The sequence below is a fragment of the Ctenocephalides felis genome, unplaced genomic scaffold, assembly GCF_003426905.1.
Source record: "Ctenocephalides felis isolate EL2017-DRISC unplaced genomic scaffold, ASM342690v1 CF-g0.4_SCAFFOLD_03571, whole genome shotgun sequence".
In the NCBI taxonomy this organism is placed as follows: domain Eukaryota; kingdom Metazoa; phylum Arthropoda; class Insecta; order Siphonaptera; family Pulicidae; genus Ctenocephalides; species Ctenocephalides felis.
Genome location: NW_020539725.1, coordinates 58,673,246 through 58,700,745, shown reverse-complemented (window position 1 = coordinate 58,700,745; position 27,500 = coordinate 58,673,246). Strand labels below are relative to the sequence as shown.

General features: G+C 29.3%; 1 protein-coding gene across 1 annotated transcript in view; it reads left to right on the top strand.

Moving 5' to 3' along the window:
• The window catches only part of LOC113386384 (RNA-binding protein Musashi homolog Rbp6-like), a 50,001-nt gene that overhangs the window by 6,525 nt on the left and 15,976 nt on the right, over positions 1–27,500 (top strand). The window contains 6 exon segments of the mRNA XM_026624165.1: positions 10,667–10,759; positions 15,498–15,546; positions 15,646–15,728; positions 15,809–15,908; positions 24,208–24,240; positions 24,513–24,596. Coding sequence (XP_026479950.1) covers positions 10,667–10,759; positions 15,498–15,546; positions 15,646–15,728; positions 15,809–15,908; positions 24,208–24,240; positions 24,513–24,596 — 442 coding nt within the window.

The window sequence follows — 27,500 nt, the reverse complement described above, 5'->3', positions numbered from 1 at the left end:
TTATTGAAAATTTTAATTTATTATTAGAATTTTTAATTTTTAAGTACATGTATAACAACAAGTTAAAAAAAAATCGTATAAAACTTTTTAATGTCCCTTCTTTACAACCCCTGATCGTACATAAAATACAATCCATAACCTTATCTCTTTCATACTGTATAGCTCCATCCTTGTCTATCATCCCTTAACGGTTTATATTCGTATCTCATTCTTTCAATAAAAGTCCTTTTCACACACTATCTATATCCTTTTCATCTATATCATTTTCTCTATCGTTTTAATTAAAGAAAATCATCTCTCTCAGTAAATCTCTCTCTCTCCTTTGTAATTAAAAAAGAATTCTTATCTCTTTCTTGCAACTTTATCCATCATTGCCATCTCGCTCCTTTGTAATTAATGTGAAAATAGTCTCTTTCTTTATATCTACCCCTGTCTGTCTGTCTCTATTTTCTTTGTTTCAACGACGTGATATATGCCTATTTAATGATGCTCGGCCTGATGAATTCTTAATCTTTGCATCAGGACGACACGTGTGTAAGAGAGAGAGAGAGAGAGTGAGGGCGTAGAAGGGGAGGAGGGTGTAGAAGGAAATTGAAAAATTATAACGAATTTTTCATATTTCAAAATTAACTCGTATATATATATATATATATATATATATATATATATATATATATGTATATATATACTAGTTGACCCGACAGACGTTGTCCTGTGCCCACATCTACGCTTTTTTAATATCCTATACTAATATTTCCCGTTCAGTTAAAAATAATAATTATTGTTTTTCGAATTACTATTTTCACCAACATATCAAATGTCAAATGTAGAACTGCTTCAAATAAAATTATGATTCTCGATTCCCACAGTTAACACTTTATAATTATCCCTTTAACAAATATTAAAATATGTTCAATAAAATTTCTCTATAATAAATTTTACCGTAACTTCTCTTATTTTGAAACGGCAAAGGATTGAAGGGCTCGAAAGGCACTCTGGTTGGACAGCCGCGCAGTCTTTAAACAATCATAACTCTATCAATATTTGTGTAACAGAAAAATTAATAAAAATCAATAATTATATAGAAAAAAACTTGAATTTTATACGTATCTTTTGTTTTTTCAGAGATATAATGATGAGAAATCAAAAAATCCTACAAAATTTCCTTAAACTTCAGGCAAATTCATGAAAATCCGAATAATCGTTTAGGAGAATTAACCATTCATACCCTGTTACAGAAGAATTTTATATATAAGATAATGTCTATATATGTGTGTGTATGTATATATAGTAAGTGTCACGATGTTCTTCTTAACACTTAGCTTCAACTCAGGTTAAAGGCTTTATTAAAATTCTCAGTTCTTCTCCAAAATATTAAATTTTTAGTAAATTCAATTAATTTGGAGTCATGTTCATTAAAGCAAAACACTTTTCCTTAAACGCACGTTTGTTTCTCACCGACAATTTCACATATACATGATAACAGAAAAATATACAAGGGATTCATAAATTCTATTTCTATGAATCTATCAAATAATATAAACGTTTACACACGAATATTTTGAGAATCTCTCCACCTGCACACTCTAGAATTTCATTTTCCGAACTCGTTTTCTTTCTCTTTTGCCTTTCAAAAGAAAGTCAATTCTTTCTTTTCTCTCTTGGCCTTTTGTCTAATTTCGAATATAGAAAAGTCGCTGACTAGGAAAAGACACAATGATAAAAAGGAAATTGCAGAGTATGCATTTTAGACTTCTAAAAAGAATCGAAAAAATAGAAGAAAATAATGATTTTTTTACTTGAAATATAAAGTTACTTTTATGCTTCGCATTTTCGTTTAAGTTACAATAAGAGAGCAATCTTATAACAGTCAAAAAGGTTAAACTAAGAAACGGTGTCTTTAAAACCCTAGTAGACCTCCATCGATAATTACTCTCTAACGACTCTCGAAACGATTTTTCCGCATAATTTTGTTGCTCCTCGTGCCTCATGCCCTTATCGCCCTACCGCCCGTCGGTTCCTCTCTTCATTTCGATTACGTAACAACGTAATATATTTTCTGTTTAATCTTATAATACCGAAATCCTCGGGACTTACCGTCGCCTCGTCTCGCTCACACTTACACCTATCGCATAAGTTGCATCTCTTTCTTTGCCCCTGAATATGTAAGGTTTAAATCTCTCCACATCGCCAGCCAGCGGTTCCGAACGGAAGTCGGAAGTGGGCGAGAGAAGAGCTTTAGGCAGGAACTAGTCGCAAATAGAATAGAAATCATAGAAATCGATCAGTACTAGGTGTAAGTGTCATTTTGCCATATAATAACGTTAAACATCAGAATACATCTGTATCTTTTCGAATTAGCCAAATTTATTTGATTTTTGTAACTGTGTCAGATTTTTTTCCAAAACAATTTTTCGATTGAGAGTTTGATGTATGTGCTGTAGGCTGTATGATTCAATACAAGTGATTATGCCTTTTTTGGAAAGGAAAAATTATTTATATTCGAATTATCTAGTATACCAGAAATTTTTTGTAAATTTCTCCGACAAAAATAATTCATCAACACAGGTGATTACTTTTATATTGCTTCACAATACCTACATTCATCAAATACACACACACACACACACACATATATATATATATATATATATATATATATATATATATACATTGGAATCCCAGGTTTTTGCCAAACTGTAATGCGCAAAAGCGCAGAGGACCCTCTGACGTCATTCGGCCCTTTATCTGTGTCTGTGAATAAACGTTATACACACACATATATATATATATATATATATATATGTATATGTATATATATACATATATACATATGCTTATATGTATCTACATATATATGTATAACAGAGACCCTTAGACAAGGACCCAGAGTTGATAAATTATTTTGCATACCGCGGGTGGCGAGTGACAAAGAGACATATAAGTCTAGATAGAGATGTGTATACGAATATATGTATGTATGCATATGTATATATGTATATGTATGTATGTATGTATATATGTATATATGGGACGAGTGAATCGTTTAAAACGTGAAAAATGCCCCGAGAGAACGAAGAGTCTGTCTTGTAGTAGTGCCAGAAAAAAATCAACTAATCGGATGATGGGACGGAACTAACTTCATTATAAATCTATGAATATCAAAATAAGGGAAAGAATTATTTGCATATATTTTCCAAACCCAGAAAACAATTACATCGTTTTTTCTTTAAAAAAAAAACAATTTTGTTTTATAAACAAATATCACAAAATCGCCTCACCGTCTTTATTATCATAGCTGAAAGCATTTCGTGTAATTATACTTGTATAATGTAGTGTAATATTAGAAAATTTAGAAATTTTGGAATATTAGGAGATTAAAAAATTACAGCAAATCGTTTAAAATCAACATTGTTACTTTTTGAAAGTTATAAAAATTTGATTAACGTTTGTAAATTTGATTCATCACTAATGTTTTACTCCTGGTTTAATATATATATATATTCTCAAGACAAAGACCTCACTATCAACATTCACCCGAAACTTTGTGTAAAAAAGAGACCAACATATACAGTATATGTTGTAAGAGAAAGAGATGCATATATATATATATATATATATATATATATATTCCGGGTGTTTGAATACCGGAAAAAAATATTTCCACGTCTAGAGAGCAGGATAGTACAGTGGAGCTGCCGAAAGCGAATTATTGATTTTGCAAGTGTTAGTGCACTTACACACACACATATATATATATACATATATATATATATATATATATATATGTATGTATTTATGTGTTTGTAGTGCGTGTGTTCATATTGGAAAAGACAATGAATTAGAATCGTATATGTTTTTATGTTGTTTTATGTGCAAGCTGTAAGTGAATTGGGATGTATATATATATATATATATATATATATATATATATATGTATATATACATAGTATATATTGTAAATATAAAGTTGATTTTGTTTTTCTGAAATTTTAACAATATTTATAAAAAATATTTATTTTTAAGAATCATGTAGTATGTTTTTGAGGCTCTTCTCAAATTTGGATCCTAAATGAATTTTTTGTGCCTGTTAAGTTCTTAATGCATCAGGCAGGTTCATATTATAAGAACATATGTAAAAAGTATATATATATATATATATATATATATTATATACACGTTTCTAATATTAAACTGTGCCTGGCACATACGCACCCAGCGTACACCTATAGCTCTCACCTTGTCCAACACATTAAAACGGCATAAATCTATCTCTTTCTTTTGGAGAGTCGTAAAATATATTTGAATGTAACTTTAGAGAGCATCGGAAATTTTGCACAGAAAAAAGTGTTACTTATACGTTTCGACCCTTGAGGTACAAAAAAAAGTATAAAGGTATGGTTCAAATTGAACAAATATTCTGATTGCCTCATTTTGAACTGATATGGATTTCTAGAATTATAAATATGTTGATTTAATCTCTTGAAAGGAATATTGGGAACTTTTCCCAGTATAACACGAATTGCACGCTCTGCATTCCAGCCTATAAACCTAAATTTTATATAAAAAACTTAATCTAAAAAACGTACAATGGTATCATAAGTGCATCTTTCTGATAACACATACGTGGAGTTCAAAAGGAATCTAAGGTTGAACAAACTAGTTTGTTACAATAGGGGGAAAAATAGGTGTCGTTTTAAGGAGCTTTTCAGGACGTACTGTTCATACTACGAATTTGTACTTTACAAACAATCTACATTAACATGTCTACTATGATAACAGTACTAACATTGATGAATTGTGAAACAAAATATTGAATTAAAATCATATTTTTGAACAAACTAAAAATAGAGTATAAACAAATAAGTATATTACACTATGGGGTTAGAGTAGTGTCAATTTAATGAGCTCTCCAGTCTTCAGTACGTACTGTTCGTACTACGACCTTAAACTTTGGATAAAATATTTTACTAATAGTATTCGTAAGTCACTATTGGCTTCTTAGCCAATACGCTGGAAACATTTAGTTTGCAAAATATTGAAACTAATGCGAATTTTTTGGAAATTTATCCCCCGGTTTCCCGTAATTACCACACATATATACACGCATAGGGGATCCCTCCACCGCATCTGACACAACCGACTAAGCTAGGTGTTCTTGTCGCACTCGCGTACAACTCCTTTACGTCTGTCTCGTTCTACACTCTACCGTATACCAATACACACAGGCATACATGTAAATACATGTATGTATGTATATATATATATATATATATATATATATATATATATATATATATATATACAAATACAATTGTAGCTCCAAGCTAACCCGTAGCTCTGGCCGTAGCGCATTCTACCGGGCAGCTCAGTGCCGTTAGCATCGCGTAGCGCTACGCCAAAAGGCAAATATCAATAATTGATAGAAAAATCAATATTAGAAATATATATATATATATATATATATTTATATTTATTTATTTATTTTCGTGTCGCCCAGTTTTTTTGTGTCCGTCGGTTTTGTGTCAAAGTGCTTCCAACGGCGTTTAAGTGCTCCACCGGAGTTTATGGCTTTTCTAGTGTCGCGCGAACGAACATTCTAAAAGTCCGGGTGTTAAAATAAAATAAAATATTAAATAAAAACCACGCAAAGGGTGTTTTTAAAAAAATCATTGATAATATAAATATAAATTTAATACCTAGATAAAAAGTGTACCGTTAACTATCATAATAATAACCTAACTTAGGATTTCTTAGGAAGTTTTGTGATAAAATAATATCAATAAATTAGTTTATTTTTATGAATAATTTTATGAGATATTATATACTATTTGTAATCAGAATGTACAAGATCGTTCCACGGCCGTTTTAAAGTGTCGGATAAAAAATGTTTATACAGATTTTGAATCTCAAATATTACTCAATTACATAAGATTAAGGGCAAATATTTTAGTGTTTGAAATTGCATTCAAACAATCTAATGTGCCAATTGAGGATCCGACAACTACATTCATTATTTACCAAAAGGATTATATTGTCAAATAAAAAAAGAAATTTGAGAAACCATTCAGCACTTTTTTATTTATAGCATTCTCAAAAAAAAGTTGTTTGACCCCATACTACCAAATACTACTTTTTAATAAATAATTTTATATATAAACAAGTGGAATTAATGTCGATAAAACTGGAACAAATGCTGATCAAATTTGAGGAGAACAAGATATATATTATACTAAATTTTTAAATTTTAGTGATTATTTACACGATGAATTATAATTATTTGACTTAAGCCTATGCACGCAACCTTAAATTTTTACCCTCCTAACAAACCTAAATTTTGTAATATTCATTTTAGTAATTTTTAATATAGTTTGATAATTGATAAAAAATCTCAGTTACTCGATATGTCAGCTATTGAAAATATTCTATTTTGCTCGTCAGTAGAATCCGTTATTCTATTTCACGTCATTAGAATGTTATCTATTCCATATTATTAGAATTTTACTCGTCAGTAGAGTTTCTTTTAGTATTTCAAGTCATTATAATTTTTAATTCTTCTAGTTAGTAGAGTAATATTTACACATGATTTACACTTTATGTTTTGCGTGTCAGTAGAGTCCCTTTTTGTTCTAACTTTAGCTGTGCTTCTCAATACTGTACTATAATTTATACAAAAGTAGAGTCCTTATTAAATACACGTATACATGGTCTGCCAAATTACTTCTTTTTTGAAAATGAGAAATAAATACTGAAATCTCAAATTTCTTTTTTTTATTTGTAACTACAATCCTTCCGGTTAATAATGAAAAAAAAAATCAAACGGCTGACCACTGAAAATAAAACCAGTGGTGTATGGCATCGTGCAATGAAGCAAATTTGATTGATTTCAAATATATTATTATAAATGCAGTAACTTTCATTATTCTTGTTTTATAGACAAAATATAAGAGCTTACATATCGGACTACGTCTTTTATATATGTTTACACAAAAAGTGAATAAACAAAACTTGATCAATTAGAATTAAAGGACCTATTCTCATATTTCTACTAAAATTTCAGCAAAGTTAAAATTATTTATATCAAGTGTATAAGTGAGCTGTAGAATTTTCCTTGAGGCACGTTGCCATGTACCACTTCCAGTTTTGTGTGTAAAAAAGTGTATTTTCAACGTTTTTCGAAATGGCGGCAAAACGAGCGTCCCTTCTCTCCGCCAGCCAATCGATACCGCAAAGGAGATCGCGTTTCGATAAAAAACGTTTTGTCGTCGGAATTTAATCCGAAACGTGTATTAAATTACCCGGTGATACCCTATTAGCCTAAATACACGCCACAAACCATCTGTTTTTGCTATATACGTATATTTTTCTACGGTGGAGCGATCTTGTACCTAACCCGTTCTCGTTTCCCTTTCGCAGTAGCAACAAACAAAGTAGTTGAACTGTAGTGTTTTGTGTAGTAGTGTTCGTCCTTTCACGTCAAACGAAAAAGATTTATATTTATACAAAATATATTTATAAACAAAAGAAACAAATTAGAAAATTTAATTTAAAAAATTAAAAAATAAAAAGAAAATTTAAACCGAAGTTTAAATTTTTGGGTCTTCCAATTTTCGTCCAAGACGACGACGACCTGGTTATTATAAATATAAAAAGTAAGTAATAGTAATAATAATAATTAATATTTTTAAATGAAATGTAAAAACATGGATCCGACATTTAACGTAATCTTATTTTTCAATGGCCAGCCGAGGCTGAAATTTGAGAAAAAATTCAGTAGTTTACTTTTTATAGCATATTCAAAAACAAGTTATTTGGCGGACTTTGTGATATTTTATACAAAATTTAAAAAACGCACAATCTAAACGCCCTTGCAAATATATTTGTACTAGATTGTAACTTAGACTCTTATATAGATCGTTTCTTCCTCATTTTTTTTAATAATTTTCACCAAATTGAAAATGTTCCGTATGATCAGAATCTAAATTCAATTGCTAATATATTTATGAGAAAATAACACATACACAATGTTTAGAGGCGTTTTTTTTAAAATGGACTGAAAATATTATATCTTAATACTGAAGTAATATTTGTGATTACTATTATAAAATATACCAGATATTTTTAGGCCTATTCTTGGATAAGCTCATCATTATCTTTCTAGTAAATCAAGAGGATCAAATTCAAGAGGAAACAAAAAAAACTATACTTATTTTAAAACAAACTTACATCGTGTATTAAAGATAATGAAAAAAATTATACCAGCAATCTTATTGTTTTCTAAAGTCCGTCAATTCGATATTTGAATTCAGTCCGACGATACCTTTCTAATGATACCCCACACGCCATCACAAAGTTTCGACCCGTTATTTAATCCATCGTACGTGCATTAATTCATTACATCTCTCGTAACTTCTGACCGGCTTGTCCGATTTAACCAAAATATTCAATAAATTTGTACAAAATTAAATTGTTCACAAATTTTCTTAATAACAAAATCTCCAGAGCTACTTTATATTCTGCAAAATCAACGCAAAAATAAAAAGGAAATTCCATGCTCTATTGGTATCATGTCAACATCGATGCATCATTTCTGACACTTTTGAACTGAATTATTAACAGATGGCAGTGCGATAGTGGAGGTACTGCTTGGCACAGACCGATGTATATATATATATATATATATATATATATATATATATATAAAATAACACGTCTATCGTGTATGTTCGGTTCCACAAAAGTGATATATCGATTACGTCTTCACCATTATAGGCAGCCAAAGTTCAAGTCAATTATATACGAGTATAAGATGCACATACATACATATATATACACACACATATATATATATATATATATAATATTTATAAATAAAAACTGCAAAATTGCCATGAGAATGATTACCTTAATGAAACAAGATTCAGCAAATCTTCTACTTTTAACATTTTCCTAATTAATTAATAAAATCTCAACAAATTAAACTAAGAATTAATACAAATAATTAAATCGTAGAACGTAATTTTAAATTGCTTTACATTTTTGGAACTATATGTTGATTCAGTATATTAAAAATATATTCAAATCATTCACCAAATCCACTTAATAAACTGAATCGGTAATTCAAAAGTACACAAAAGATTTCTTCTATTCTTAATTTATATATAATACGGCAAGCTGATATTAATAAACTAATCCACTATAGTTTCCTGTTCATTGAAATTAATTTAAAGAACTTCAAAGAGCAAGTTCTACTAATAGGCTTATGTTCTCCTGGAGGAAAACTTTTCTCTGTTTTCCTTTATTTTCCGAGCTTCATATTCGAGATTTTGGGTTTCGGTTCTTGAAAGTTTCAAATAACAAGTTTAGATAATTTTAAGCTTTTTTTGTAATGAAGCGCGATACACTATATTTTAATACAAACCGCTGATTATACATAAATAAAAAAAATAAAATTATATTACAAAGCAGTAATAATAATATTTTTAAAGAAAAAATTAAAAAATTTAGAAATTTAAAGTATAGATTTATTTTTTCTATCTAGATTATGGTTAAAATTGTTATTTAAAATTACTTGCAATACTTAAAATCATTTATTTTAAGAATGTGTGCAAGTTAGTGCACCTCTTGTAGGAAAATATATAAATTTACAATATAGATAAAATATATGCCAAATTTTTTTGAAAATGCTATAAAAACTGAATATTATAATTCTCGTTTATTTTATGTATTATTGAAATGGTTTAAAAAACGTTACATGATGGACCCTGTATTAAAAGCAATATTATTAAAAAGTTTACGAGTCTAAGTGATAACCTCTCGGAAATATGTAAGCAATTGAATTTAGGCCCAGTCTAAGTTACACTGAAAAATAAAAACGTTAGATGGTGGACCTCGATATTCAAATAGCCTTTCATCAAGAATTTTACAATGACATAACCGTCTAGTAATAAAAATTAGCAACCTGTCAATAGGCTTTTGAAGGAAATAGGAAATTTAAATAATCGATTATAATTGGCAACCCTTCGATAGCTTAATTATTCTCAATTAATGGGCCAAAACTATCAATTGCCGAAACATCATGCCGAATCGAGCGTGAGTCAATTATTAGTTGGTAGGAGCAACTCCTACTTATCGAGGAGGATCAGACGAGGCGTCCAAATGTAATTTTACACTCGGTTGCTCCCAAATGTCAACTTATTCCGTCCTCCACCGCCCAATCTCCACCTACATTCCCTATAATCAGTCCGCGATAATTGAATTAGTGGTAGACCGATGGGTTGCTCTTAGGTGTGTGGGAATTTAATTGGTAATCAAGGAAGTTGGCCATAACAATTTTAATAATTATTTTTAGAATTTTTTATACATGCTGAATGATGTCACAATTACAATATCAAAACGGACAGAATAAATAGTTAATTATTGAGCTGCAAATAAACATTCCAAGAATATGTTTCAACATCGAATAAAAAAATTTAAAATATATTTTTCATGTAGAGAGAGTAAGAAAGAATGGTAAAGAGATAAAGAAAGAGAGTAAGTGATAGTTAGAACAAAAAAGCTAAATGAGTTCGCATGATTTTTTTTTCTATTTTTTTCTAACTATATGTTTTATTGATAATAATATAGTATTTTATATTAATAGTATCATTTTTTCCCCCTTTTTCAGATGGTGACGAGGACAAAAAAGATTTTCGTGGGCGGTTTGAGCGCTCCCACGACATTAGAGGACGTCAAATCATATTTCGAACAGTTCGGACCGGTGAGTTAAAAACCAAAAAAAATCAACAACTAAATAATTATCAATATATTAGAATAATTCCTAAAAAGTCGAAAAATTTTCTTTGTTCTTTTCAAAAGAGTATTAAAAATTTTCGACCTTGAAATGACCTTCAGAATTATACCTCAATCGCTGAATAGAGTTTTGAGCAATATAAAACATCTTGTCTATTAACATAATTAATTTATTTATATTTGATACCTTCTAAAAATAATAATATTTAACAATGTTTATAGTTCTGTATGTTATTTCGATATATCCCTCGTGTGTAACATTTCCGAGCAGATGTCGACATGTCATCGCGCGCGAATTTCGAAATTGACATCCCGAGCTATAAATAATATATATGAGATTTTTTTAAGACTAAAAATACCTTTTTGCGGAGTACAGAAAACACTGAGGTTTCTTCAAAATCAACAAAAAAAATTGATTTTGAGTTGTTCTAGAGCACAATGATGTTATACAATATTGTTAAATATTTAATTTTGTATCAATTCGCAGAATACATCATTCATAATATGCGAATGGTTTTAAAGATATGGCAAAAATAATCCATTAATGCTTTAAAATTAATTATTAAGTATACAACTTTGCTTCCGCCGTTTTTACAACGCGAGTTCTTTACAATGATCATTGTTTATCATTGCAATGATAAACAATGATCATTGTAAAGAACTCGCGTTGTAAAAACGGCGGCCTTCAAGGCGGCAGCAAAGTTGTATTCTTTAAATTGCGATTTTAAAGCATACAGAGTTGCTGCATGGCTCAATGATATTAGGCAACATTGTTAATCATTTGATTTTGTATAAATTTGTCGGATACGTAATTCATATTAAATAAAAGGATTTGAAGTTCATGCATATATAATACGTTAGCGCTTTAAAATTGAAAATGTTAAGTCCACAACTTTGCTTCCGCCCTTATTGTAAAGAACTTGCGTTGTAAAAACGGCGGAAGCAAAGTTGCACGTCTAATAATTACTATACATATGCCATAACTTTAAAACCACTCGCTTAATATGAATGATGTATTTGACAAAATTGTACGAAATTAATCAATCTACAAATGTTTCTAATGATGCAGCAACTCGGTATACTTTAAAATCGCAATTGAAACGAAACAAATAATCTGAAAATAAAGAAACCCAGTCGTTGGTCAATATGCAAATTGCCATCCTCGCCACCCGCCCCGAGTAACTCAGTTATTGTAATATAATATCGAAAATCGAGCGTAAGATTCTATTTTCAACGTTTAAAAGTAAAGAACCTTAAAAATCAGTTTAAGGTGATTTCGGAGATAACTGACAGCTGAGCCCGCTACGAATGTATGTATATATATATATATATATATATATATATATATATATATATATACATTTATTTATTCGTATGTATATATCGGTGTGCCTAGAACCCCGTGAGCGCTTACTGGATCAATAAAAGCTACCCTCTCTCCATCTCTTTCCGCCGCATGCGAGCCCTTTGCTCACTTTTATACCTGTCCCACTCTCACGTTCAACCCCTATACATATATATGACATTATTAAAGTGTTAGTAGCTACTATAGATCGTTCCTACTCTCTCTCTCTCTCTCTCTCTCTCTCTCTGTTTCTATTTTATCTCGTTTTCTCTCTATTTGGATAGAAAGTTTCTAGAGAGCGAGAGAGAGAGAGTTGGTCCTAAAAACAATCCGTCGGGCCGGTTCCAGGTTTTTGTCGGTGGTATTGTTTGTGTTGTTTGCGTTATGTAATAGTCGAAGGAAATATTTGTTTTTACGATTACGCGTTCAAAGGATTATTGATAAGTTGCCTCTTCGATGTCCGAGAATCATGTGGCAGGGTTGTTTTTTCTCCTAAACCAAGGAAAGAATTTGATAGATGAAACAAATATATATCAGAATATTATGAAAAGTGGTAATTTGGATTAAGTTGCATCAACTTCCTTGTATGTATGTCCTTAATAAAAGCATGATCTATAATTCCAAACTTCAACTATTTTTCAAATCACCCACAAGTATAGACAAAACATTTAACATTGCATACAAAATTATATACAATTTTAAAGACTGCCATGGAATGTATGTGGGTGAAACAGGACAGCATTTAATACAACAATTAGATTTCAAATATAAGAATCAAAATTTAACTATTATCACTGATCACATAAAAAACTAGCTGTAAGTGGAATTCTGTCTTAAGGCAATTAAGGCATCGTGCCTTATCAAATTAAAAATAATCAATAATAATCAATAAAAGTTGATCAATGATTTGAAACTTTTAATAGAATTTCGAACCATATTAAATCATTCTATCTTAAATCATTTATTTTGAAATATTTTGGAAATCCTGAACTTTTTTCAAAGCAATCGTACTGCTTTAACTGCATAATAACAAATATCGAAGCGCGTAAGCGCTACGTCGCCGTCTAATGGATAAACATTGTACGGTACGGAACCCATAGGAATGTAAACAAAATTTTACTTATTGTTACAATCTCTATAAAATATCTGATAATATGATGTGCATATGTCTAATGATCATTTTTGACCGTCAAATCATTTTTTTTTACTTTTTTACTAGATCTCCGAAACCGTTAGACCTGCCTTCCTGTTTCATGAAAATTTGAGTTCTTTGCCTTGTTAATACAAGTAAAATGTTTTTTGAATTATTCAAATCGGACGCTCCGTTCTCTTAAAAACTGAGTTACCGTTTTTGGCACTTTTTGGAAACGGCTAGACCTGCCTTCGCTAAAACTAATCAGCACGTTTTCTTATCAATACGAATCGAATGTTTTTTGAATTATTCAAATCGCTTCATCCGTGTTCCCGAAATCGTCGACAAAAATTGTATCCGAATACACACACACACACACAGACATCCATTTTTTCTAAGGTATGCCAAAATGTTCAGAAGGTTTTAAACGTAAAGATATATAAAAATTTTCATTTTCGATTTTTTTGCGATTACTATAACTTGCCCTACGGGAAGTTAATTATAATCATAGCTTCAGTTTCGTTTTTATCATGTGACTAAGGGGCTTTTCAAAATCATTTTAATATCATTTTTTTATTGCAATTACTTTTATGTGGTGCATTCTTTATTTTTGAGCTATTCTTATTCTGTCTCGCTATTTTCCATAAGTAGTCCACTGATGATGACATAATGAAACGTTTGGCAGTTCAATAAATTTCTTATAAACTTCTACAAAATTTACTTTGGTATATTCGTTAATTATTATAGTTGTATCGCTCCACCGTATCGTATCGTTTCGTCGAATAATAATAATAATAAGATGAACATTTTCGTCTTAATTAAACAAACGCAATTAACACGTGTGTTATAATAAGCGAAATCTTGTTACCGGCGGCTTTCGAACTTCACAAATTACATCTAAATATATTCATAATGCACATACACTTGAATATATACAGACATATATTCATTACATACATAACACAGATATTCAAGGGTTCCTCTGTTTTGTACTTATAATTTATATTACTAATACAATTTGCATTGCTAATATTAGGGTCTTTATTATTTTAATGTATAGTCAATGCTAGTATTTAATTTAAAAAAAACTTTAAATTTAAGGAAGTGCAAAGACGCACTCCACTAGTTAGATTTTAACAATCGAATAAGAGACATCAATAATTGACCAAGACTATTTGTTATCCAGAAAATAGCTTTTTGTAAATAAGTTCCATCTCGTGCAATCCATTTCATACTAACAAGATTTATATATATATATATATATATATATATATATATATATATATATATATATATATATTTATATAACAATAAAGTTCACTTCGGGAATACTCGAATTGATGATGTTAACTTTTCTGAAAGTTCGGTTTGTCCAAAATAAAAAGTTTGCTTTTCTGTAATTGCCTCCCTACATCCATTCCATTATATATATATATATATATATATATATATGTGTGTGTTGTGTGTGTGTGTGTGTGTAATGGATATATACACCCTTGTTCCATATAAAAGTTTTGTCATCAATAAGATTGCTTTTTCTTCCATACAAAGCATTGTACAATATACACATACATATACGTATGTATGTATGTATGTATATATGTATGTTTGTAGGATTTGTATCTCCTGATCTGCAGATATGTAAATTCGTTGTTGTTTTCTCGAATTTGAACAAAACGAGGATTTCGAAAGTGAAAACAAATATGTCTGAGGGATTCCGAATAATATTCGAGATGGATTTTCATCAGGAATACCAAAAAAGAGCAATTGAAGAAGGCAAAACTTGAGTTTTGAAACATGCGCGAATGTAATTTAGGATTAGTGATGAGTTAAATTAGGAGCCGAAACGTCTGCGTTTATAATTGAACTTTAGAATAAAAAAAGTAGACCAATTTAATATAATAATATACTATATAATTACAGTAGCCACATTTTGCTTACACATCTTCATTTTTTTTTAAATATACTAAATATTCATTTTCTAAATTATGAAGAGTGTGTTATAATGAGTTATGAAGGAGGAGGAGAGATTTAAAAATGTTTTGGCATCTTAACGAGGCCCATCTTAAAATAAATCGGGGCCGATGATCGATGAGACATTAGTCTTCTAACGACGACGAAAAAGATTTTATTAAAGATATAAATATGAACAATCTAAAATATTATATATATATACATATATATTTAAAATATAAATATAAACATTAATAATGTTTTCCTCAATTTCAGATTGAAGACGCGATGCTAATGTTCGACAAACAGACCAACAGGCACAGGGGTAATTATCATTATATGTAATATAAAATTAATTAAATACTATTTCATAAATATCGATATTATTATTATAATTACTAAAAAATCTTGGATTTTTCCACAGGGTTCGGTTTTGTCACATTCCAGAGTGAGGACGTCGTGGACAAGGTGTGCGAGATACATTTCCACGAAATAAATAACAAAATGGTAATTATATAATTAATTCTATAAACTAACAAACATTTAAATGAAAACATCGCTACTTGAAATCGTCTAATTACTCTTAGGTGGAGTGTAAGAAGGCCCAGCCTAAAGAGGTGATGTTGCCGGCCAACTTGGCCAAAACCAGGACGGCCGGAGGAGCTCCTGGTTCACGAGGGGCATACGGTAAGACAATGCATGATCTTTTTACAACAAATTTGCCTTTAACATCGATTTACAATTCACTAGTCGATATAAATTAACAATACACACTTTTAATAAATTTATAGTAAACGAGCTTGAAGAAGTTTTACTTGAAAAAAAATATATATTGTGTTTTTTGGTATGTTGGGTATCGTTTGAAGAGTCTCTTTGAAAAGAATCCGAGTACTGAAATTAACTATGTGTTTTATCCACAAAAATAAAATAAAATTAACTTTGCAAATTGTTCTCAAATTATACACTTTTTACGAATTTGTAGGTGAGGTGCCTAAAGAAGTTTACTACAAAAATTTTAGATTGTATGTTTTACGGCATGTGGGACATTTTGAATAGAATCTGAACACTGAACTATGTTTCCAAATCTCTGAGCATAAAAGTCTTGTAGTCCAGTCATTTGGTGCAAAAAAAGGCTGTTGTCGGTACAGTACTCGGGGAATTCTGAAAATTGATAATCTTATAGATTTTCGAGGTGCTCTTTGCGAAAATCAACTTTGCCACCTCAAATTGCCGTTCAAATTTGAGGTGGCAAAGTTGCCGCCAAAAATGGCGTCAAAAAACAGCTTTTCTGAAATATCTCCTTTCTGGCTCATTCTACGATAAAAGTATCTATGTACGAATTAAACTAGATAAAATTTCCTACAATTCTTTAGGAAATCATTTTTTTGTAAAATTGATAGTTTGAGAGTACGGCCGCCTCAAAGTCTTTGCTGCTCTTGCCGTAGTATCAAATCTCTCCATATATATATGACAGCACTTTGAACTTGACCACATTCTTTCTAATAAATAAATATTTTCAATGTTAAATTAAGCGAATAAGATCCAGAAATAAAATAATTGGTTTAACAAAATAAAAGATATTGAATAAATTATAGAAAGCTTTTTCTAGTTTAATTTTGTTTATAGCTACTTTGCTATTGAAGTGGTAAAAAATCAGCAAAAAACAGGAAAATATTTGAATTATTTTATTTCTAGATCTTATTCTCTTAATTTAACATTGAAAATATTTATTTATTAGAAAGAATGTGGTCAAGTTTAAAGTGCTGTCATATATATATGGAGAGATTTGATACTACGGCGAGAGCAGCAAAGGCTTTGAGACGGCCGTACTCTCAAATTATCAATTTTACAAAAAAATGGTTTTCTAAAGAATTGTAGGAAATTTGATCTAGTTTAATTCGTACATAGATACTTTTATCGTAGAATGAGCCAGAAAGGAGATATTTTGAAAAAGCAGTTTTTTGACGCTATTTTTTTAATATGGCAGCAACTTGCCGTTCAAATTTGAGGTGGCAAAGTTGATTTTCGTAAAGAGCACCTCGAAATCTATAAGATTACCAATTTTCAGAATTCCCGGAGTACTGTACCGGCAAAACGACCAAATGACTGGACTATTGATAGTTGATAGAAATTGCATCCACGATTATTCAATATAGAAAATCAATTTTTTTTATCGATAGTAGTAGTAACAAATATCAATTACTAGTTTACTAAAAATCATCCCTCTACTTTATATCGACTAGTGAACTCATCCCCTAGTATCTATAAATCACGCCACTGCCTGTTCTGCCCGTTTACCTTATCGGCCTTAGAGAGCAAACAATCTACTCCCCTATGTCACCATCTATCTAGGTCACCACCATCCACTAAACCATCACACGAACCACCATTTGAACCACCACCACCACCAGCAACAGCAACAACCGACCCAAATCGTCCTATTGCAACAGTCGCCGTCGATCGGCGCCAACCAGAGATACGCACCGTACCCGAGTCTGGTGCCTCTGGTGCATCTCCCGTACGAGGTGCACGCCCTCAATAAGCGTAACGGCGGCGCCCTTCTGGCCCAGCCCGGCGGGGTACTGGGCCAGAGTAGGGCCGCCGCTGCTTTGGGGGGCCTCGGTGCGGTCGCGGCGCCGCACCACAGGGGGGGAGCCCAGAACGGCACCCTGACTCTGGCCTATGCGCCAGCGGAATTGCTGGGGGTTCAGGGGTTGGATTTGGCCCTTTATCACGGGTTACCCACTTTGTAAGGGGATAAAGGGATGGATAGATGAATCTGAATTTATTGTACGCAACACACACAAGCACTACAATCACTTCTAAATATTTATTTATATGAATTATTAATTTTTTTTATTATTATTATTCAATTATTTAGAAAATGTAGAAATGTAGAATAGATTTTTAAACTGAATCGTAAAAATTAACAGACTGATATTTTTGTACAAAAATAAAATTAGTCGTAGACATTTTTATTTTGTAGTATAGACACATTTTTTTATTTTCTTTTTGAACAAAAAACACCAAACGTAGACAATATTAATATTAAACGTAGCTAATAATAATAATAACGATATTATTTTTTACACAAATCAGTAGATTCTAACAAGGAGAGCCTTAAAAGGTTCACTTTTCTGTGAGTTCATAGTCAAACCGAACACCTTAAAATATTATAGTCCTGTGAGAAATAGTTTCATTATAAAAATTAATTAAAGATTTGAAATATAGTCTAGAATGTTCCGTACCAATATGTGTCGGTAGCTCAGTCGGTTTAAGCGCTTGCTTCTACTAATTGCGCTCGGATTCATAGATAAGAGTGTTAAAAAAATTTGTAAACCTGTGTCATTTAAGAGTACTGACGTAAATTAGGAGGATTAAAATCTATATCTGCTACTCGATTACTCAGTTAATTAAATCTTCAGTTACTCGATATGCCAGTTATTAATAATCACGATTATTCGACATCTCAAACTTTAATGAAATTTTGTAACTATACTACCTCTCACAGGCCTATAACATTTTAAGATGTTCGGTTTGACTATCAACTCTATCAAACAACAAAGTTTCAACAAAATCCTGAAAGAGTAAACCTGTAATCCGAACTAAATTAGCTATTTTTTAATTAATTTAGATATTTAATATTTATTATTTGCACGAGCTACTTATTTATCTAACCGTGTGTTCTAAAAAAACATATCTATAAAAAATGTTTAAGCAAATTTCGAGCTGTGATTTGAAAAAAAGTAGAAACCTTAACTTTTATTATTTATTTATGTAGTAACTAGTATTAACTATTAAGAAACTATTAATATTTATTTACTTAGAAAGCTTTTTATTATCTATAAATGTAGTCAAAAAATGGAACTGATTTTATAATGAAGTAGACAATCTAATAGTAGATAAAATTTAATTTTATTATAATTTTTGAAGGAGAAAATTTCCATCCAGAAATGTCAATTTTGTAAAAATTCTGTTATTGTTATGTCAGTTTTAATAATAATTGAAACGATTTTTTTTAAATTAAATTTAGTAGATTTAAAAACTTGAGCCATTTTTTAAAATAGCTAGATCAAATTTGTTATATATTTTGTGTTTTACTTATTATTTTTTGTTACAAATGCACACCTTACACACACCCATGTATATATATATATATATATATATATATATATATATACATCATAAATCAGGTGATTAAATCCTAATCCAATTTGGATTCTAACGAGATCCCTGTAATTCGATATGCCCAAAAGGGCACATATAGATATACATGTAACAAATAATGAGAATTTAGATTACATTTAGAAACAACAAAGTAGAAACGTATTGATTACGACTCATTAATTTTACTCGTGAGTTGTCTTAGCTATTTCTTAGGGTCTCCTTAATCCAGGGACGAACTCCATATAATAATAACAAACAAATAGCTGTATGCAATTTATTTGCATACAATGCAGTATATTATATAAACAGATATTTTTAGAACCGTCACTTATAAATTTTTTTTTTCTTTTCTATTCAAAATTGTTGTTTTATTTTATCCAACATCATTCATGAATTCTCTTGAAGAAACACAAAAAGTGTTATCGAAATCGTAGAGAATAATTAAATAAAATCTAAGTGATATGTTCCCACAAATATACCAGCAAACACATTTAGAATGTGACTGTGTCGAGCACTTATTCTATTTTGTTTTTGAATTTGTTTAAAAAATGTACAAAAAAAAATTTGTATGTTGATATCTTGTTAATTTAAAAATTGTTATATGTCTTGGAGAAATAAACAACAAGAATATAAAGTGGATATTTCGTTTTACTTATTAAATAATTTTTCCGATTTGGCGAAACCTGGATTGAAGAGACCCTTATATATATTATACAAAATAGTAAATAGAAATACATAACCCCTGTATGTCTTCATACTAAAAATTAACAAAATCGTAAGAACTATCTATTAGTAAGTTTAATATACATAATAATATTCCAGTTATTGATAATAGTTTATTGTTAGTATTGATATAAATATTTTAGTTGTAAGTCAATATTTATATTTAATAATATATACCTACTAACAATTTAGAAATTAAATTAGTGTAAAATGTATTAATTAAATAGTAGGGTGGAGACTTAGACTCAAGTTAGCACCATCTTCAGAAAAAGTAACTTTGTGACTTACAATACATTACAGTCGAACTGACATTTTTTTAAAGTATTTTGGCATTTAAGACCGATTTACTTAATATAAGATTTCTTGAGATAATACATATACGTATACATACATATATATATATATATATATATATATATATATATATATATAATTACCAGCCAATTCGTCAAATGTTAATCTCACAATATTTTATTAATTTTTTTTGTTCGAAAAGTTCAAGTGTGAAACACGCTTTAAAACCCTCCCAAGGCATCCACCACACGTAACCAGCCCCATATAAAATCATAAACGACTCTTATATAAAATTGCAAGTGTGGGTGCGGCTTTATACTAAAGCGTGCATCACACTGTGCGATAAATACTGAAAAAATGAAACTTATATAAAGTTTGTCAAATTTATATTTTTTATACATCTATATTTAAGTTTTATGCACTTTTGATAAGCTAAATAAAAAAGAGTGCGCGGAATGAAGTTTTCAAATTGTTTAACAAAATGTAGAAAAATGTCCCGACAAAACAAATATATACATATATATTAAAGCCGATTGTATGGGTAAAAAAGTCGCTTAGGCACATATGATTTTCGGATTCTAGTGATCAAAATAAGATACTTTGCTGAAGAAACCATACCTCTAAAATGAATTCTGATGGCCCGTGCATTGATCCAAAAATAAGAGTTGAAATTTGAAAAATTCCATTTTGACCCATTCAAAGTGCCCCAATCGGGTCCTAATGTATGACCGACCCCCACTAACTTTGGAAGGTCGATCCACCCATGTCCTTGGTACAATCCCTGGAACCTCCACTGAGCGGGTTTTCAACATTTAACCCTTATTTTTGGGTCAATGCACGGGACATCAGAATTCATTTTAGAGGTATGGTTTCTTCAGCAAAGTATCTTATTTCGATCCCTAGAATCCGCAAATCATATGTGCCTAAGTGACCTTTAAATGTACTCGCCCTAAATATATATATATATATATATATATATATATATATTCCAATATTTTTATTTCCATGCCTAGTCTCCACCTCTCTTCGTATGACTAAAAATATAACCAATAAATCAGATTGCTTAGAACTTAAATTAAACCCAATACTAAAATGATGTACTCTTAGAGATAAAATTTTTAAAATAATAATAATGATAGACTAGTTACTAAATAATTTATAAACGTATGTAATTTGTAAAATTCCTTAAATGTATCAAAAATCTAGTCGTGCGTTGGCTTGAGAAAATGGAAAGATCTGATAAACTAAAAACAGAGATATATAATTTAATTAAAAAATATAGTTGTTGCAAAAGATTTATTTACGTGAATATATCTAAGATTTTTATGAACTTTCATTATTAGACAAATATATTTGTGGATGATTTGATTTTAAAAAGTAAAGTATATTTTTTTCAAGAGAATCAAGATTTTTTGCTCGTCAGTAGAGTCCCCTTTATTTACTTTATACATTGTCGTTTATTTGCTCGTCAGTAGAGTTCTTTTCTTATCCTTATTAAATAAATTGATGATATCTATGATGATACAAAATAAACGTCCTAGTTTATTTGAGCATTTTTGTATGAAACAATGCGCAGAAAATATAATTTAGCCCCCAAAACTCGTTTTCAAAGTTTCGAATCGCTTCAGCCAATTTTGAAGTCAAAAATATACTGTATCCCATTAAATTATAATTTATAGGTTAGAATTCCACCTGTCAAGTCTTTCCATTTTAAAAAGGGCCCATACGCCACTTAACATCTAGTTCAAAATAGGTTCTTAGTAAATATTCAACTATGTACATACTAAAAATGTTAGAAAAGTTTTAGAAAATCTAAATAGTATATGTCGTTAGTTCTTGTTTTAGTATTAACTTGAAAATTAGTATCAAATAGTTTTTTTTTCAACATATCCATTTCGATTTTCTGAAATTTTTCAAGTTATAAAATAAAACTTCACAATATATATTATAAAAGTTATTTAAATAAACTTGGACAAAAACTTGAAACGAATTGTTTTTAACTAAAACTTAGTACTATTAGTTATACTAATATTAGTAACGTAGTTTAACTCAGTAGTTACACATACTATATTTTTTATATAATGTGAAGTAATTGTACTATTTAGTTCTAGTAGTAAAATGTGATAAAACAAATGTGATAGTAGGATAAATTAGGGTTTTAGTAGGCTCGAAACAAGTTGTACTGGAAACGAGCCTTAAAAATTAAAATCAATATATTATAATTAATAATGTTTAGAGAGTGATCTAGTTAGTTTTTAGATACTATATTATACTAAATTAAAGTAGGAGTGAATTGATACTATTTTTTGGACGAACAATGCGAGCAAAACTCGTGCACCGAGGGTTAAAAAATAGCTAAAAGTAATATATTCTTATTTTTTTAATTTTTTTTATTATTCTCTATGTATGAGTTCGGCTCGCCAAATTAAAAATTTATCAAAATATACTAACAAAAATAAATATTTAGACATTTAGATTTAGAAAACTAATTTTGTATTTTTTTAGTCAACAACAAATTAGTTATTGTTAATAAAAATTAATATTTATATAATATTATTAATGTAAAACAATTTAGACATATTAAGTCTTAGTTAGTGAAAAAAGTGTTCATACTTAAAACACTTTACTAAACTAACAAATAGTTAAACATAGTTGTCTTTAGTATTTAAAAATATTGAACAAAATTTAGCTATTTTAGATACAAATTGATGTGTGTTGTTATAATAAAATAAATAATCCTGTTAACTAAAATAGTGTAATCAATATATAAACAATCAACCAGTCTTGTTTATAAATATATAAAAAATAATACCGCATACTAAAAATAGTAATAAATAAATATTAAAGTTTATTTTTCCTCGAATTCGTCTTAATTTTAAATTTTAATACAATTTACTATTTTACACTATTTTAGAACATAAGTTTACATCAGGATTAGTTTCAAAAATTTGAAAATAGTTCAAGGTAGAAAAAATTTCAGGTTCAAAGGTTTTAGATATATATTAAGTGTGTCTACTATATTATAAATGTAGTTACATGTGTTAAATAGTGTGCAAGAATTAGTTTTGCACTATTACTCAAGTTATTGTAGTTAAAATTTATTAGATGACGTCATAAGGGTTGAAAATAATTTGCTGGTGGACCGACAGGGTTGAAAATTTGCTTATAGAATTTTATAGTTTCTGATCACAGCCCCTGGTTTAAAAATAAAAGCAGATTTCTGAATATTGTAGAAAGTAGATGCAACCTTGCGAATCTTTTTGAAGGATTTGAAATGTTGTAGTTAAATTAACTAATATTAACTTTTTTCATTTCTAACTTTGTATACCTAGGTTTTATCCAAAATAGACCAACTTTGACCAAACAAATTCAATTCACCAAAGATCGATACTTAAAAAATCTCAGCAGGTCCAAAATATTTAAAAATCCTACAGCTTTAACCAATTTTTCCCTCGTTTAAAGAAAATAACTACGTCATCTAATATTGTATCCAAAATCTTTTTTCGATTTTTTTCAGATACTTTGATATTAACTTATTCATTTTTTTCAGGTTTATCTAAATACTATCATTATTTATATTTCAGGTCGTGTGATGTAGTTTAGTATAGATAATTATAAAACGTAGATAATCTTACATAGATAGATTATTTTTAGATGATTTAGACCAAAATCTAATCTAAAAGACGAATAGATGCAGAGATATATAAAATATGAAATTAGAACTAGTTAGATGATTAGTAGAACTAGATTGTCTTTAATCCAAAATTTTTTATCTAATATTTGTTTTCATTTTTTTTTGCAGATTTTATGTGGTCTTTGGGAGCACTACCTGATGGTGAGTAATAACTTTAATTTATTTTTTGTTCAAAGACACCACATTTATAGTTCACTTTTTACTTTTCAAATTTTCTGTTTCTTTGCTTCCGCATTATCATGTGTAACCACATACAATCCATGAATTTTCTGCATCACTTTTCCATCTATTTGTCTCAATTCTAGTCGGTTCATTTCATCTTCTACATTATTTTCTAAATTTGAAGCAGTTTCGCCTATGCCCTGCTTTTAGAGTCCATATCTCTGATCATTATATTTCTTCTACCCCTTTAGGTTTTCCTGCAGCAGCCTACGCCGCCTACGCAGCCGGAAGGGGCTACTCCGGTTATCCTAGCTTCGGCCTGCCCTATCCTACCGGTAAGTCGCTAATTTTTGTTTTATTTTTATCATAAAATTGATTCAATTGAAAATAAATATTGGGAAATATTGGTGCATCGCCAATTCAGCCATAATAGACCACCATCAGGCGCCTTCGAGGGGTCTTCATCAGCCGGCAGCAGCTGCCCAGCTGAGGATCCTTCCGATAATGATACAGGACAGGATTCATGTAATGCATTTGTAAAACAATTATTGTAGAATATGAGCACCAGAAGAACCAGAATATTTTTGGGCATCTGGTTTGATCACATTAGTCGCAAAAACGCTTTCTTTTGGTATATGATTCAGTAATCGGATATAATGATGAATCTTATTATTTTGAGCTTATTTAATCTAAATATAGTCATTTAGTCCAATATTTGGGACTGACATGTCTTAGACGACTGAAGAGTAATTTCTAATTCACCAAACAGATAGCAGCTTTGATATCTGATTTAATTGTTTCCTGAATATTTTCCGAATTAATTATTAAATTTCAAAATAATTTGCTACTACTTTCATCGATCAAACCGATTGTTTTCTTAAGCCTCTTAATTATTATAATATTTAGATAATTGTTTTAAAAATATTCCAAAAATCTATATATGGTGCAAAGAACTTGCCAATAGGTCAAACCATAGAAGCAAAAACTATAAATAAAAGTTGTGACACATGATGAACCACAGACTAGGATAGTTATTGTAGAAATCTTTTAGGATAAAGTACAACTTGTAGCAGGAAAATGTAAGGTGAAATCTGACATCTATCAATTATCAAATGTAGAGGAAAGAAATGCATCACTTTTCCATAAAATTAACGGTAATCAGTCACAATAATTACAATTCACATAACGTATCCATTCTTGCTCAAATAATTTCAAATAGTTTGTTGGTGAAATAGGAGACATAGAAGAAAATGTTGGATTTCTTTCTACAGCTTTCTATTTGATATAAAATATAGTATCCCTACTATATTTTATATTTAGAGTCGTTACAGAATAGATTAAAATACTGCACTATGATCATATGGATAAAATTTAAAACGATCTTACATAATCCCTTCAGGAACTCCATACTAGTATATAAGATTACGCTCTAGGTGTTTTTGTAGATAATATAGAGAACAATCTGATTAGATCATTAGATCTAGGGTTGTGTGGATAAAACTGGATCATTATTTTCGTTTGGGGTTGTCTCGAATGATCCACTTTCCATCATCAGTTTCTTACTGACGTAACTAAATATATAGTTAAGATTAAGTTATAGATGATCTAGTTCTAAAACCATAGAATAATTTCCAGTTAATCATAGGACCGATATTAGAATTAGTCATGATGGGAATCTTGCATAAGATTAGTAATTTTGAATCTACTGGCTGGAAATGACTCCTTGTGTCTTCACAATATCATTTTTTAGATTATTTTGTTGATCTCGTCAATCATTGTCGACTGAGTCAGAAAGATCAATACGTTCATTAATAGAAAGATTTTTTAAAAATATGTCAACTTTCAAAGATCCTCTTAAAACGTGAATGAAATATCCAAATGCAAGTTGCCCTAATAAATTATTAAAAAAAAACTATATCAACTCGATGTAGTTAGGCAATCCTGACATAAACTTAAATACAGTTTAGCAGTAAAATATTAGTTCAATATAAAATTACAAATCAATACGAAAACAATCCGAAAGCATTTTATAACTAAAAAATATTTTGTAAAAATAAGAGAATTTTGTTCTTACATTAAGAGTTTTTCTTTTGTTAACAATAATTTATAAGGAAAAAAAAACTGTCCATCCAGTATTATTTATTTATATAAGTATTTGCATTGTAACTGTCAGTTTTGTTAAATATTCTTAATGTTATTGTTAAAAGAAATTTAATGTAAAATTATAATATATAAAGATATATTAATTAATATATTAACAATAAGTATTGTTGAATTATTTGTTGTTTTGCCAAACATATATTTTATTGATTTTCATTGAAAATAAAGCGGACTGCTATTTGAGTAAGTTAATAATAAAATTATTAATAGAATATACATATACTGAAAATATTTTTTAGAATTATATGTAGATGTAGATATATAATAAAGCTATATAATGTAGATGTTTATTAGTTCAAAAAACTTATTTATATATTATTACTTATATATTATTATCAAAAAGAATAGTAAAACGTGTAGAAATAAGCAAAAAAAATAGCGAAACATTGTTTGACCAGGAAAAAACAATGTTAACAGAATCAGATGACTGCTGAATCTCTGGTATTAATTTAATTGAACATTTTCACCGAAATTGAAATTTATTAGAAAAATATTTGGTTTTATATTTATAATACTCGTACTTTTTGTAAAATTTATTTTTAAAACCTCATATATTTAGTAGTTTATTTAAAATCTCTGAATATCACTGCCACACGATGCCACACTCACACAAATCTCAATTCATTTACACACATTTCACACATATCGTAGTTTTTTTAGCTAAAAAAAATTTATAAACAAAAAATATCAATATTTATTTTATAAATCTACTCTTAGAATTTATTTAAAGTAGCAACAATAGTTCATTTTTTCTAGATTTATAAGAAAAATAGTTCAAAATTTTTTCAATGTCAAAAAAATAAAAATAAACAAAAATATATGTTTTGCAAAATAGCATTTAGGCTTATAAAAATATTATATATAAAATAGTTATAGTTTAGTCTAGACTTAAGTTTTTAATCAATTAATTAGCTTTAGTTTTATATTATTGTATATGTTACAAAAAACTATTTTACACTTAAAAATATCTATTTATTAAAAGCATGTATTTTTAATATTGTTAGTGGATTCGAAGCTTACGACCGATTATTTAACCCAAACAAAACAGGAAAATCCATTTTTTAGATTCCATGGCCAAA